General features: G+C 53.0%; 5 protein-coding genes across 5 annotated transcripts; all 5 read right to left on the minus strand.

Annotated features, from left to right (window-relative positions):
- Nucleotides 1–342: 342 nt before the first annotated feature.
- PV07_07197 (uncharacterized protein) lies at nucleotides 343–2,061 on the minus strand (the record flags this gene model as incomplete). The annotated part of the gene is made up of 1 exon (XM_016394260.1): nucleotides 343–2,061. The coding sequence occupies one exon, from the start codon at nucleotides 2,059–2,061 to the stop codon at nucleotides 343–345; it is 1,719 nt and encodes a 572-aa protein (XP_016247679.1).
- Nucleotides 2,062–2,124: 63 nt separating this feature from the next.
- PV07_07198 (uncharacterized protein) lies at nucleotides 2,125–2,556 on the minus strand (the record flags this gene model as incomplete). The annotated part of the gene is made up of 1 exon (XM_016394261.1): nucleotides 2,125–2,556. One exon carries the CDS (start codon nucleotides 2,554–2,556, stop codon nucleotides 2,125–2,127), a length of 432 nt encoding a protein of 143 aa, XP_016247680.1.
- An 834-nt stretch (nucleotides 2,557–3,390) lies between these two features.
- On the minus strand, nucleotides 3,391–5,672 carry PV07_07199 (uncharacterized protein). The gene has a single exon (XM_016394262.1). It carries the CDS (start codon nucleotides 5,373–5,375, stop codon nucleotides 3,429–3,431), a length of 1,947 nt encoding a protein of 648 aa, XP_016247681.1. The 5' UTR covers nucleotides 5,376–5,672; the 3' UTR covers nucleotides 3,391–3,428.
- Nucleotides 5,673–6,102: 430 nt separating this feature from the next.
- Nucleotides 6,103–6,720, minus strand: PV07_07200 (uncharacterized protein; the record flags this gene model as incomplete). The annotated part of the gene is made up of 1 exon (XM_016394263.1): nucleotides 6,103–6,720. The coding sequence occupies one exon, from the start codon at nucleotides 6,718–6,720 to the stop codon at nucleotides 6,103–6,105; it is 618 nt and encodes a 205-aa protein (XP_016247682.1).
- A 430-nt stretch (nucleotides 6,721–7,150) lies between these two features.
- Nucleotides 7,151–8,935, minus strand: PV07_07201 (amidophosphoribosyltransferase; the record flags this gene model as incomplete). The annotated part of the gene is made up of 1 exon (XM_016394264.1): nucleotides 7,151–8,935. One exon carries the CDS (start codon nucleotides 8,933–8,935, stop codon nucleotides 7,151–7,153), a length of 1,785 nt encoding a protein of 594 aa, XP_016247683.1.
- Between the last annotated feature and the right edge of the window lie 6,900 nt (nucleotides 8,936–15,835).

Below are 15,835 nucleotides of genomic sequence, written 5' to 3' on the forward strand. Positions count from 1 at the left end.
CCATGTGTGAACTCCCGCTACTTCGTACGAGGCGCCACTTGTGATCCCTGGATCGTGTCTCCTTCGATGCTCTCCTAAAGTATGTATGGAGGATGTATGTATGTATGTATATTAAGTACGCAGAGGGTGATTTCTTTTCCCTCAATCCCGGCGGCCCCTTACCTTCAAAGCCCTCCTCTCTCTCAGCCACATAAGTACTGTAGGTCCTCCGTCCTTAGGTCGGCATTCGCTCTGAGAGATACATACATACGTACGTACATACCATAACACCAACCTCGCCAAATCACCAGGCCAAGTCCTCCGGAGGCCTCGCGCGCTCTCGCTGTCCAGAATCGATCAGACTCAGAAATGAGGAAACGCCTGAACCCAGGGGACCGTGTCGTACACGCCTGCTTCAACGCGCCGCAGACTCAGCAATGACTCCACGACGATGTAGAGCCTCGAAAATAAATATAGAATGAGAGCAGCACAGATGACAACGCCGAATAGAAACAGACCGAGATAAGCGAGGCAAAAAAGCGCCAGGGAAACCAGGAGGTCCACAGTGAACCTCAAGCCTTGAAGTGCACCTGAACTTGTTCCACGCGGATCGGTCTTCGGGGACTGACTGGGATTCTCTGGTTGTTGAGGGTCATGGAAGAGTTCTTCAATATACTTCCAAACTGCATAGCAGGGTAGAAAGCCGAAGAAGAGGCAGATGAGAATGCCAAATGGAGCAACCAGCGTACAGCATGAGATCTTCCACAAGAGACCTTCAACCCCCGTGGGGAACCCATAGTTCCATAAGGCCAGATGAACAGCGGCATATGCCCCAGAAACCAGTCCCAACGACAAGGACGCACTCCAGAACATACCTCCATCTTCGATATCGAAAATATCGGATGCCGCCTCAGATGAGAGATTTGGCGATCGAAGGACGAAGGTGTTCATCGGATCAGTCCTTTTGCCATCTACCAAACCGTGCAAAGAGCGCAATCTGCAGATACTTGCTGGGTCGAGATTGATGCCTTCAGTTAGATCCATTTCTGAGATCTCTTGAGCATAAGCAACTCCTGCACGCTGCCAGCGTAGCATGTCTTTTCGAGATAGAGATATTGCCATCTTGTGGCAGATTCTGTTCCTGATCCGCCAGTCAGGAAAGTTGCGCACTGAATCAGCATCCCCTCTTACAGTCTTAGCTCCCTGTATTAGAAGGATCTTCAGGTCTGGTTCAACTTCGACAACATCCGGTCCAACGTGGTCCGGTCTGTGCAATCTCAATAATTTGGCCTCGAGGATTAAAAACAAGGTTGCCACGGTTGAGCGGGTTCGCGATGGCTTCGCCGTCGACCAAGCTGCGGGACCAACGCCTGAACTGAGTGTTTGCCCTGTAACCAGAATCCTTGCCTGTGGTATTGCCGCCGCCGTAGGCACAGCCTGCTGGATGCTAACACAGTTATCGCTTTTATTTGACATATTTTGTCTAGGAGGGATGTGTTCAAGGATGGACATGATTGTAGGGTCGTTGTTGGATAACTGTTCTGAGTCAAGTTGTTGCCGGTGTGTATCGAAGATGAGTAAACAGGCTTCGCAGAATGTATGATCGAAGTGTAAAAGCACACATGGAAGCGATCCTTCACTGCCGAGTCGGGGAGACCCCTCCCAACGTGTAAACGGCTTGCAAGCAGACCCATGTTGCCTCATCAGCTCAAGTGCTATCCTTTCAGGAGAAGCACCAGTATCCACCATCGTTGGATCCTTTATATTCAGCGGTTTTCGGAACCAGAATGCGTACATGAGCATGGCACAAAGGGCGTGCACAAGAGTATGGACCTCGAGGATGGTTAATGGGTAGCCAACTGCACGACGTGATATGCACTGGAGCAATGTCCACGTCACCTGGACGAAGACCAACAGCTTCGCCAAATTGTCTGCCTTGCTTTTATCCCTGATTATCTCATCTTCGACGTGGAAATGCTCCCAGCTCGACTTTTTGGCGTACTCAACCACTCCTTCAGGCGTCAACGTGACTCTTTGAACGTGATCGTAGATGTCGGAAACATCGACGACTAAGCCGCCCATAACCACATAAAACCCGTACGTGAGTGAGACCGCAGGGGGAGCTGGCGACGACACCACCTCAGCTTAAGTGCTTTTCTCCGAAGGAGCCCGACTCTTTCTCAACAGCTCCAGCCAGCCGGAAATGGATGTAAGCTTCTGCCACAAAAGCTTCGTCGACAGCGGCGGCAGCCCGGCCTGTTCGAGTCTGACGTTGTACAGTTCGGCGCAGAAGGAGCTAGCGAGGTGGTATTGCTGCCATGCCGAGTATAGGACAATCTCGGGGGCAAGGATTGCAACCACAACCCATTTGACTTTTCGCCAGAATTGAGCGTTGCCAGAATCTCCTCGCGCAGGAATGTTGATATGGATTGCCGAGTAGACACAAAGGAAGAGGGTGAAGAGACAGCTGTACAGAAGCGTCCATGTCCCGCGGCTGTCAGGCTCCGACTTCCAGCCAGTGACATATTGCGTTTTGTTAAGCGGCGATGTCGACCTCGATACTGCCAGGTCCAGCATATTTTGCCGGCTTGAAATTAACGATCTATTCCCGAAGAAGGCAGTAGGCAGGTTAGAGAGAGGTTGAGAACGGAATGAGAAGAGAAAGAGAGAAAAATGGGGGGGATTGAAATGGTGAGGCTGAGTCTGTTGGCTGCTTGTATGGCTGGCGACAAAACGGCCCCCATGCCCGACCAAGAGCGAATGGTAGAAACTTGGCCCAATTCATTGGCGGACTCGACAGTCCTTGTTGCAGGGGCACAGCCACGGGCGAGACGAAAAGGTTCATTGTGGCAGCGGCCGACCAAGGGCCAGGGCTGTGCTGGTGCCTTTGGCTTCATTTGATTTATTGCTTCGATCATGATGATGTTGTTACCTTGTGCCATTGTTTGAATGGGCAGAATGAGATGATACGGAGGTCCATACAGCCGGCGGTCCCATTTTATACGGCAGGCTACAGCAGCCAGTGCGCAATTGATACCCACACGTGACGAGACAAAATACACCACCCGTTCTTCCCATGAGCACCACCCAGCCCCATTTGCATATTGGTCTCACGACTCACGACTCACGGTATCTGTGCTCTGTGCGTGCCTGGATGTGTTTGTGTCCTATGATCGCTCGTGCCCTTTGCTTGTCATCTACGGAGTACCTGCGCCGGTGCTTGTACATGCGCCCCGTGCTAAATGCAAACACATGCAGTATGTCATCTGGGTATCGTCGTCATTATCGTCATGATATCCATCCACCACTCGCTACCCTCACCATCGTCTTGACGCTCCCTAATCCTCATTCACGGTGCGATGCCATTATTGCTCTCATCCCTCGTTGCCTTGCAATCAAGAAAGCGAAAAGAGAAAAAAAAAAAAACACCCTTCTCAGCCCTCAATTCTCTACTCATCATCATCATACCTGCGACTGCGCCGCCGTCTATGGCGATCTGCATCTCCGCTCTCTCGTCGTCTCCGGTGCCGTCTCGCCCTGTCGCGTTCCCTACTGTCGTCGCTATCCGGCGAGGCGTCGGCGTTCAGTGACCTTCCACTGCGTCTCCCGTTCATGCCCCCAGGCGGTGGCGGAGGGCCTCCAACAAAAGACCCAGGCGGGGGCTGTTGCATTCCACCCACTCCGTATGGGCTCATTCCTGGCGGAGGCGGACCCGGTCCGTTCGGCATACCATTCTGCCCGTGTCTTCGAGATCTCCTCTTCCCGCCCGGTCCACCAGTCGGCCGTAACTGCGTGACATAGTCGTAGACACGAGGACTCTGCCTCAAGAGCACCAGTTCGGTTTCGGACAGCTTCTCTTCGGGGATCCTGTCCTGCCCCCCTTTCTCCCCCTTCCCCCGCAACGAGTGCCCGTGGTTGTTCCACATCACCATCAATCCATCTTGATTTCCGCCGTGCCCCGGTCCGACATATTCCACATCGAACGTCCAATCTCGTAGGGCAGGTGGATCGTAGTTGCCACGATCTTGGACTCCCGGGCCCTGCAGCCCCAGTCTCGCGCGCACAGAGGCGTGGATGAACTCGTTGGTCCCGCGTAATCTCTTGCTGGTAGTCCGTCCCGTGTTAGGGTCCGAGCGGAAGTAATTCCCAGGAGTCCTCGTCTTCGCGCCGGCCAATGCGTAAAGTCCCTTGACGGTATCGAATATCTCGCCAAAACTCCACCATCTCGTCTTCTGTCTCGTTTGCTTGTAGTAAGTGCGATTTTCCTCCCACAGTCCCATCAGACAATTCGGCCTGAAGTCCAGGAATGGTTCGAGTTTCGAGATCATCCACGCCAAGGTGATGTCCGCCAGCTGCTGGTCTTCGTAGCCGCCACCAACGTTGCTATGTGCTCCCGGAAACCAGCACTGGACGAGATTCGTCCTGTGATTGTCCCGCTTCTCCCACAACGCCGGAGTGAACGGAGCTCTTCGTTCGTCCAGCGCTAAAGCCTGGAACGCGTTCTCAATACACGGGTGCAATGTCGTGTCGTAGAATTCGTAGGCATGCATGCCGCGCGGCTGTAGTCTCAGACTCTCAAGCCAGGGCACGCGAGGGATACCGAGAGCACCGACCGTGTCCCAGCAGCACATCGCCTTGATCGGGACGTTCAACGTTGTCAATCCACGCCGCGCCAACTCCTGCACGTAGCGGTCGTCAAATCTTCCCTTCTCGGGGAATGGGATGTCAGGAAACTGTGAGACGTATCGATCGTCGGCGCGGTGTTCCCAGTCCTCGAAAATCTCGTTGAAATAAGGCAGCCCGCTTCGCGTGAGTAGACCCAATGCGCCGACCATGCCGCCCACCGACCGCGCCGTGAACGCACCACGAGAAAACCCCATGAGGAATATCTCGTCGCCGGAGCGCCAATTCACAGCCAGGTACGTGTATGACATGCGCATATTTTCCTTCAACCCCAACCCTGTGGCTCCTCCGACTGCACGTGCCGCGGGGCCACCCATGGTTCCGACGCCAGCCTGGTAATTCACGATTTGAGGGATCCCGTCGCGCGATGTGTCTTTGATTGCCCAACCTATGCGCGAGACGTTCGATGGGGGCTGTTTATGCCCGTTTACAAGGCCGTTGTCAGCGTCGAGCCAAGTTCCGTCGCAGGTCACGATCAGGCGCTTTTTGGGGCCATGGATGGGTCTTTCAAGCGTGCCAGGCATAGGCCCCATTGTTGAAGCCAGAGGAGGTGGCTCGAGACGTGATTGTGGACGACTTAGGTTTGTGGGCGCGGCAGAGAGGGGAGGAGGAGCGAAGACAGTTGAGCCATGGGCACTGACGGGATAGCCTGGAGGTGGTGGAGGCGCAAGGCCAGATGCGACCGAAGAGCGAGCAGCAGGCGGCCGCGACATGGTTATAATGTCGAGAAGAGAGTTTCGGAGAAAGGTCAAGATGACATGGTGTACGAGTCTTGCTGTCGGCGCTTGCTGTTTACCCTGGCGTCAAGTGCTGGGCAAGGTCGCCTGCGTCTAGATGTGCGTTCTTGTAACGAGACTTCCATCGACTCGAGGTGTAGACAGGAGGCAGGAAGCTCGGGATCGAAATTCTGACGGCGGCGACAAAATACGTACAGGGAAGAAATCGAGGTGGTGTAAGGGAGGCAGGGAATGGTAGATGGATGCAATAGTGAGCTTCATTGCTACCGAAACAAGAGATGCATTGGGATGAGGACCATGGACGAGAGTTTGTTCCACTCTGCCGGGCAACTCTGGTGATGGTGGGCTGCCTGCTTGGGGCCTTTTCCCCCTCCTGATAGGCGCTTGCGGGACAACAACCACCTAACCAGCCTATGGCCAGGCGGCGTCTAGGCCCCAATTTAGGCAGCTGGGTGCGCCGAACAGAGTGCTCCGTAAGCCTAGTATTACTGCAAGCCCCAGCCTCCTCCGTCACCCCAGTTCATGCAACCCAGAAATGCAGATGGCTGGCCTTCGCTAAGGTACCCGCTCGCCGCCCTAACCTTAACTAATATCCATCCCAAAGAATGCCACTCCATATTCCATACTAATTAGCCACAAGGCTGGGGATCCTGCGAACCTCTCCCAGCACTGTGTAATCTCCCCTCCCAAGCACAAGTCATATTCATGGCGAATAGGTGATGAAGATCCCAATTGCACATTGGTTCCAGTCTTGAAACCACGTCAAACTGCTGTCAGGGCTGCTCATTGTGATGCTGATCTTGCCCGGCACGCATATGGTGCTGCCAATTGCATATGCGTGTCCCGGCTCCATGTGTAGGGTCCTTGGGAACCCGTGCGGATTGGCTTGAAGAGGTTGATTGTTGTATGTTGTGTTGCCCTCCACTGCCCCTCCACCTAGCACCGACAGAGAGAAAACGTATGACCCAATAACTCCTGCGACCTCAAACGAAGATGTGCTCAATTCAGTCTTGTTCGGCAACAGGAATTCCATGGTGCAAGTCTGGCCCTTGCGGGACGTAGGAATGTCAAAGTTGAAGATCATTTCAATGTCCGCGGCCGTGACGTATGGGGTGTTAGTGTTGGGAAAGGCAGTGTTAGGGTTGGTGGATGAAATTGGTACCATCAGATGAGGGAATTCGAAGCCGGGAAAGGGGGGTAAGTAAGCGGGACACGGGCCTGGCTGGGTGATGTCGCCATTGCCATTGCTGCCCGTGGGTGTGTATAACTGAGCACAACCGCTGCTGAGGAGCGCACTGAGCAGAAGGAACAGGAAATACATGATGGCGACGTTATGATAGACAGGCTCACCGATAACTGAACAGAGCAACGGGTCGGAGAACGCCAAAGAGACAGCAAAGGAATCTGGGCGCAGGGCAAGGGAAGTGAGTTGAAGATGAAGAAAAGGGAGAACGGGAGCCTTGCAAAGAGCTGGGGGAATATAGACTCCTTGGCAACATGACTCCTGATGAGTGGGTAGGAGCGCCTGGTGCATGAATGAACAACGGCAGTGGCACCTGCTCTTTCTCCCAGAAGAGATGGAAAGCGCCCACCAAAAAAGAGAGGTCACTCTCAATATGCCCTCTGGACAGTTGCATGGGATAGAAATCCTTCGTCTGAATCTGGACAGACTACCTCCTTCTATGATCTTCCGCTTGCACGCCCATAAATGCAGACTAATGCCACCCTTTGATGTGCCGGCCCGTTCAGTTTCACTCATTTCGGGGGAAATCTCCCAGATTGTGCAAGGAAATGTCCATGCGATCTCGCACAGTCGGACTTTCATCCTCGAAGCCCAAGGACACGGCAGAACCACGGTGTGAGCCGGCGACATCGGTCTGAATGGACTGCTGGTGTGCATTGCCATTGACCGCAGGCACCACCTTGCCATTCTCCGTGACCACCGCTCCATTCGTAGCCAGCTGGATCTGGTGCTCGCCGGCGACTCCTTGGGCAACTGCCCGTCTGGCTTCGTCAATGACTTTTAGCTTTCGGGTTTGCCCTCGAATTCGTTCCAAGTGCTCAAAGTAGGCGTCGTCAACGGGTGTGATGTATGTCCCACAGAACACACCGACCTCGAAATTGCTCGGGGCGTCGCGCGCTTTTGCTTCTCGAGCAGCATCAACACATGCTGCCTTCAGATCATCCAGAGTCTGATAGATCACACTATCAGCACCAATGTGTTTTGCAATTGCTTCCGGGCCGTGATAGTTGTGGGCAACCAATTCAAATGGTGAGGCCAAGTCGATACCGTAGATGTGTGCGTGGGTGATTGGAGGGGCGCAGCTCGCAAAGTGAACCTTCTTCGCCCCCGCTTCTCGAGCCATCGTCACTATCTCGCGGCTGGTTGTGCCTCGAACAATGCTGTCGTCCACTAATAGAACATTGCGATCCTGGAACTCCATGGCCATTGCATTCAGCTTCCGCCTCACCCCCTTTTGTCGTGCTTTCTGCTCCGGCATGATAAAGGTTCGGAAAACGTATCGGTTCTTCACAAAGCCTTGGCAGTATTCCTTGCCCAGAGCTTCAGCCACGACCGATGCAGAAGTGACAGAGGTCTCGGGAATAGGAATGACGACATCAATGTCTTTCAGATCTTGAGGACTGAGGACCTTTTTGACGTGTGCTGCAAGCCGCAGGCCCATATGTTGCCGGCTCCGATGGACACTGATCCCATCCATGACCGAATCGGGACGGGCAAAGTAGACATACTCAAAGATATCAGGCGCGTATTCTTTGCGTTGCTGGACTTGCCGAAAGTGCGGTTCGTGGCCTTTCTGGATGATAACTGCCTCTCCGGGCAGAATGTCCCGTATGACATCAAAGCCAAGTTGGGCTAGAGCCACCGATTCCGAAGCCATCATGTAGTCTTTGCCAGGGCCGTCGGCGGATTGCCTTGATCCCAGAACGAGGGGCCGGATGCCGAATGCATCTCGGAAGCCAATGAGCCCATAACCTGCGATCATTGCTGTGCACGCCCAGCCACCCTTGCATCTCTCATACATCCTGCTGAGGGCTGCGAATACATCGTCCTCGTTCACACGGGCTTTCCCAGTCTCGTTGAGTTCATCGGCAAAGACGTTGAGCATGAGCTCGCTGTCGCTGTCGGTATTAATGTGTCTGTGAGCCGCCAAGTCCAGGTGCTGCTTCAGCTCGGGGGCGTTGATCAGGTTGCCGTTATGCGCAAGGCAGATGCCATAGGGACTGTTCACATAGAATGGTTGCGCCTCGGCATTCGCACTGCTCCCTGCCGTGGGGTATCTCAGATGGCCCAAACCCATGAAACCAGGAAGATCAACTACTCTTGCGCCATCATGGAACACTTTGGCCGCCATACCATTGCCCTTGCACTGGTATATCCTTCCACCAGTCGCACACGTCGCGATTCCACAGGCATCCTGCCCACGATGTTGCAGGAGATAGAGGGCTTCGTGCAGGTCGACGGCAGCGGCGGTCGAGGAAGTGTTGGCGAGGATTAAAGCGAGAATACCGCACATTTTGACCACGGGTCTGCGCAATTCTGGACAAGATGTCAGCCGAAACAGATCCTCGAACGGAGTGCTTGCGGTGCAAAGCGCCAGATTCTGCCACCATCAGACCCGAAGGTTTTCAGCAAAACTGCTTATGAAGTCTAACATCTAATAAAATATACAAAATGGGATCATCCTGCAGTGGAGGGGGGAGTGGAGGGGCTCCAACATACCTAGAATAACATGGTAATAGGCGTACAGGCGGGATGGGGAGGGTTGAGAAAAGATAGCACACGAGTCAGGATTTTACGATCGGGAAGAATCGAGGGCTAGTAGGTGTAGTGGAAGTTCGTCGCTTCGGACCGAGCAGTAGCGGATCTGAGGGCGAAACGAATCCGCCAAGTTGGAGTGATATCTCCCCAGTTGAACTGAGCGAAGAGTCGACATGCTGGATTTTTTGAGAAGGAAAAAGCCTGCTGCATACCGGCAATGGACATAAATTTTTTGGGCTGGTCAGCGGCGACATTTGGTTAGCGAGGGGCTGCATGCAGGTCGCGATGTCGGAGCTCACGCGCGCGCTACTCCGTACGACTCTAGTAAGCCATATGTAGAACGTTAGCCGAGGGTCTAAGGATAAACTTCGGAAAATCTTAATGCCGCAAAGACCAAAAACCAGGCTGTCAAGACGCACCGAAAGCGACTCTCCTGAAAATCAAGTTTCCATGGTCAACAATGGGTAATGCACGTGGCGGCCGTGGTGAGACGACCGCTGTCGCAAATGAATCTCATGCTGTCAATATGGGCAGCGACGCTTTGAGTTGCGAAGCTGCAGAACCCACGTGATATGCGCCATCCTCAGCCTTGCGGGCAGCATTCAGGGGGTCGCAGTCGTGTGCGCACTCTTCGCTTGTCTAACAGCAGCCTCAAAACAGGACAATCATAAAGCGCTTCTGCACAGCATCCTCTGGAAATTGCAGCTTGCGTACGGGTGTGATTGGGCATACCCCGCATTGTTGTCTATTCACGAATACTGCAGCCGAGCCCAGTGAGGGCCCACAATTGAGACTCTTGCAATTGATCTCTTTTCTAAAAGGGATTATGGCAGCAAGGGTCGCTATTCGGAATTGTGATTGATTTAGCAGTTTGAGCAACTCTTACGGGACATGAAAAGACATACGATAGAATACGGAGCCGCAGAGTGACCATTCTGGAAGAGGCAACATGTTGCTGGCGGTCTACTTAGCGGCACACTCTGCACCGCTGGAGAAATCGCCGGGAAGCGCTTCCCTCAAGCCGACAACTCTGTTCCGGTCCTATTTCCCGCGGACCTTTAGGGAGTTCCTTTCGGACCAACACCCGTTTGGACAGAGGGTATTCGGAGCTTCCACTGTGATAGAGTGTAAATTGTGTATTGGAACTAGCTTGATCCACCATGTCTGAGGGCCGAATTAATAGGTATATTTGCAGTAGGCCTCGGCGCGAGGAAATGACAAGTTTGACCAAAATACCTGGCACTAAGTGTCGTGAATTATGTGTTGGTCTGTCTACAGTCCTGTTTTCCATCACGTTTTTGTTCCTTCTCTCCTTTAAGCGACTCCCTTGCTATCGCTATACACATAATCCAAGGCTCTGTGCCTAACAGAAATACCTCAGGAACTGGGATTTCCGTTGTTGTCCCTCGAGATTGTTAACTTGCTGTCTTGATGGCCCCAAGCAGTTTCTTTATTTAAGTGGATACCTCAACAGTATCCATCATCAACGCACAGCTCGAACATTATATTAGCCCAAAAGCTGCCCAAGTCGTTCTCAAAGACGCCAAGTCTCCCTTGTGCTCATTCTTGGTTACTGTAATCGCAATGCACTACTTCAAGATCGATGAATTAGAGCTCGAGGGCTTGAAGGATAAGGTAGCCTTGATCACAGGTGGATCATCTGGGATTGGTCTCGCGACAGCAAAATTGTTTCTAGACAAAGGCGCCCGCGCGGTCATCGTCGCAGACATTCAAAAGCCCCCCGATGAACTGGGACCTCGAGCTCTTTACTTCAAAACCGACGTCTCATCGTGGAAGGATCTCGTGAGCGTGTTCCAAGCCGGCATGGATCGCTACGGACGGATTGACGTTGTGTTTGCCAACGCTGGAGTTGCCGACGTGACGGACTACGTGAACCTGAGGGAACACGAAGGGGAGCTTCTGGAGCCCAGCCGGCGTCCAATCGAGATCAATTTGTTTGGATGCCAGAACACTGTCGCTTTGGCGGTTTACCATATGCAACGACAACAGCCACCGGGTGGGAATATCGTCATGACTGCGTCCGGGGCTGGCTACGAGGGAGTGACTTCAGCATCCTACAGTCAGTAGTTGTCCCCTACTTCTCCAACGTTCCTTACCATTTGCCAAAATATACTGACCGAGCGGGCCAAGCCTCCGCCAAACACGGCATTGTTGGATTCTTGCGAGCCATGAAGATGCAGCTGTATCCCAAGATTCCAATTCGTCTCAACGTGGTCGCTCCCGGGTGGACGCAGTCTGCCATCACCGCAGGCGTTCTCGACACATTCAAATCGGTGGGTGTACCGATCCAGCCCGCCTCCGCGATTGCCCTCGCGGTGGGCAAATTAGCAACAGATCCGCAATACCACGGCAACTCGCTTTTCGTGGCCAATAACCAATGTGCGGAGTTTGAGGGCCCTATCTTGGCTGAGACAGCAAACTGTGTAGGTCCATCGAATGGAGATGAAGAGCAATTTCAGAAGCTTTTGATGGCGTTGAAGACATATCGTCTTAGAAAAGCAGGGGAGTAGAGCGACCGATGATGATCGGCAGCCTTGTGAGGCCATTTCAGGTTCTGTATGTGGCTTACAACATTTAAATAGTCATCATGCTGAAAATGCCTAAGACGAGATGTATGAGTTCCCCAAGCTGTCGATTTTGACTGTAGCTGGTCACTTTCGAGGATCGACATAGGTCTCCTCGGCGAGGGGCTCGTCTGTAACTGTCTGTTCGAGACGGGGTATTCAGCGCCCCACTCTGCTCAGAAGCTCCCACATCGATGCGCAACTTAGACAGATACTGTCACAAATGACATGGTCGACTATTTCGCTTTCATAATGCTCTCTTGCTCCGTGCCAGGGCATAATGCTGTGAAAGGAGCTTCTGCCGGTGGAGGGGAGATGATTCTGGATTTTACGGAATGGATTGCTCGGAATGAAATGCCGCGGAAGCGTCTGAGGTGAGAGTGGCCGTGGAGGAGTGAGCATTCTTGTTGCAATCTCGCGCCGAGGTCGAGAAAACAACATGTCCAACCTTTGCAGATGGTCTCTGGCTTTCTTCAAGGAGCCAGGAAGCCTAGTTAAGCGAAAGGAACGACTAACAAGTTGGGTAATCGGCTGGTGGGAGGTAACAGGGCAGTCGTATCCACAGCCCATCTTATAGCACTCACTTATGACCGCCATGTAGCCTTCCCTTTCGCGCTTGCTGATATAAACCACTTTTGACTACATTTTGATCGTTCCAGACATTGCAAAGTCATTTTCAATCTTCCAGCGCCAGTTCGAGAAGATGCCTCACCTGGACCCGCCACCGCCAGTCATTGATATCGCAGACCAAGTTCACTCCAAACCGGACCATATTAAGATTATACATGTCGGAGCAGGAGCATCAGGTCTTCTCATGGCCTATAAGGCCAGATTGATGCTTCAGAACTACGAACTCGTTCTTTATGAAAAGTAATCGCATGCAGTTCCCGACGGCGAATGACAATTATCATCCTGCTAACTCTCGAAAGGAACCCTGAAATTGGAGGCACTTGGTGGGAAAATCGATATCCAGGTTGGTCAAATCGCTCATCTTTACGGTTCATGTCTTTGAGCAGGCTGACTGTATCACTTTTTCTTCCGACTCAGGCTGTGCTTGTGACATTCCCGCACATTGCTACACATATACGTTTGAGCCGAACACGGAGTGGTCTGCATTCTACGCCGGTAGTCGAGAGATCCAGGATTATTTCTTGAGGTTCTACAAGAAGTATGAGTTAGAACCCTTTGTGAAACTCGAGCACGAAGTCCTTAGCGCAACCTGGGACGACCTTGAAGGAACTTGTGAGTCAGCCGTGCATGGCTACCATGGTCGCCAGCGTCACTCTTTTCCCATGGGAGAAATCGCTGACGACGGGAAACTCTCCAAGGGGATGTTGAGGTGCGACATAACGGCCATGTATTCCATGACCGGTGCAATGTCTTGATCAACGGATCTGGGGTCGTCAACAAGTGGAAGTGTAAGTTACATTGTGCCAGCCTCCTGACACCAGAGATTCTGATGATTGAGGGTAGGGCCCGCCATTGAGGGTTTGCACAGCTTCGGCGGCAAGCTGGCGCACTCGGCTGCCTGGGACGAAACAATTGACGCAACCAACAAGAGAGTCGCCGTCATTGGGACGGGCTCAAGCTCTATTCAAATGGTCCCAAGCCTCGCAAAGGGTCCGTCTTTGTGTCTACCACTCGACTGTCGTGCTGACGCTGCTGCAGGAGCAAAGTCCTTGACTGTTTTCATGCGGAACAGGTTCTGGATCTCTCCTCAAATCCCCACTGATACGCACAAGTTGGAGACATCCGACCGCGACGCCATCATTGGCAGGCACTACTACGCCGAGGACGAGAAACAGTCCTTCCGGGACGACGAAGAGTTCCATCTCGCCTATCGCAAAGAACTGGAGTCCAAGATGGGCAAGAAGTTCTCGGTCTTTTTGCGTGGTACAGCGGACAATGAAGCTGCCAAAAAAATCTTCAGGGTCGACATGCTGAAAAAGCTGGGTCCTGGCCACGAGGAACTGCTCGGCAGGTTGATTCCAGATTGGTCTCCCGGTTGTCGGAGAATGACGGTGAGCACGGGAGAAACGCAGGGCTCTCATGGTTCACTGACAAAATGCACCTGCAGCCTGGGGAAGGTTATCTCGAGACCCTTGCTCAACCACGTAGGTCTATGATGTGACCTCTGTCCCCTCGAGATGGGGTGTTGCTGACCGCCCGTGCCTTGTAGACGTCTCAACTGTCCACGAAGAAATTGTCCAGATCACACCGAAGGGCCTGTTGACTGCCAGTGGACAGGAAATCGAAGTAGACATCATCGCTTGTGGAACGGGATTTGAAACCGCTTACGTGCCGCATTTGTCAGTATTCACAAACTCTTATCGTCACAGCAAATAGTCTGACAGAGATTTCCCAGCAAAATAATCGGCGTCAATGGCATCGTCATGCAGGAACACTGGGCAGAGGTAAATGCGACAACCTTCTCGTTATATCCCCACCGATACCGTGGGTAAGAGCAGGATTGACCGCAGGATATAGGAATCAAACATCTACTGCTCCATCACCGGCCCAGGGTTCCCGAATTACTGGGTGATCAACGGTCCTAGGGGAAACTGGGGACAGGGCTGTGCGCTTCCATCGGTAAGTCATCCACTTTGAGGTCGCCTTCAACCCACGCATTCTTTCGTACTGAGCACCCGGTCGTCTTCTACAGCACGAGGTCCAGATCGAATATGCAATCCAATGCATCGACAAAATGCAAAGGCAACAGATTCGGTGCATGGAAGTGAAGCAGGGACCCACGACCGATTTCAACAATCACATGGACGCCTGGCACGCGAAGTATTCCGTCTGGGCCGAGAAATGTCGCAGGTGAGCAAAAGTGCACCCGATCGTGCGACCCGTCCCCATCTTTCCAATCATGGTAGAATCGTTTTGATGTACCAGACTTCTGACTCAACGTGGTGGCACTGTCTCCCGGCTAACCCTGGCCTCTCTGGATAGCTGGTATAAGAAGAACAAACCCGAAGGCCGCGTCTACATCTGGGGCGGGTCGTTGTTGCACCTGCTCAAAACGCTGCGGACCCCCCTCTCTGAGCACTACCAAATCACCTACAAAAACCCAGACGACTGCTGGGCGTTTTTGGGCAATGGACTTACAGAGGCCGACGTCGCTGGAACGGTGGAGAGGCTGACGCCGTTTATCCGGAATTCAGACACTCCTTGGGAGATCGTCTAGTATGGACCGGAGTCAAGGGTTGACTTTCGCTACCTATTCCAAAATGCATATACACTAGTTTTGTCATTGAAGTCAAGCTTGGTCGAAGCTGGCCCAAGTCTTCCAGAGTGCTTTTGTCCCAAGCCTTCATTCTCCCCTTTGGGCAGTGACCCTAGCTCGTTCCTGCACACTCTCGTCTGCCGCAGACATCACATTGGAATGAGACCCAGAAAATTAAGTGTTTCTGCGATATTCGTGTCGGAGTATTCGTCTAGGAAATCGCGGTCTCTCTCTGTGAAGGCGTCGTGCGTTCCGGTGCGGACAGGCTCGAGAAAGCTCGGGATGTCTTCTGATTCCAGCCCACAGTCCACGTCACTGGGGACGATGAGCACACAACGCAACGCGGCGAGAGCCCGTTGGGCGGACCCCACCGACAGGGCCAGCGTCTCGAGCAAGCGGGCGATTTCGACGAAAACCTTCTGTAGTTCGGTTTGGTCGAGCCAGGTCGACTGGTCAATGTGATCTTGTTTGAGGTGGAAGATACAATCGACCAGCGAACAGGTCAAGAAATACCCGATCGGCCGCATGCAGAGAAAGTGCTTCATGTAGCTGGCGATGGCTGCCACAATATCCTTGCAGATGCTAAAGCACGATCGTTGCCGCTCGACATCGCCCCGGGCGGACGAGACTCGCGTCTGCCGGATTATCAACCGTAGAGATTGGTGCCACTTCATCTTTTCCATCAGTACAGCTCGAACGCCGTGGCAATCGGGGCCTCACTCACCAAGAATGTTTGCAGTTTCTGACGCATGTCGGATTCGGTCGCCCCATTAGCCATACATTCTTGGACTTGATCGGTCTCCCACAGCAGACTCGGCGCAAGCTCACGATACCCGATCATCAC

Source organism: Cladophialophora immunda (genome assembly GCF_000835495.1).
Source record: "Cladophialophora immunda strain CBS 83496 unplaced genomic scaffold supercont1.4, whole genome shotgun sequence".
Classification (NCBI taxonomy): domain Eukaryota; kingdom Fungi; phylum Ascomycota; class Eurotiomycetes; order Chaetothyriales; family Herpotrichiellaceae; genus Cladophialophora; species Cladophialophora immunda.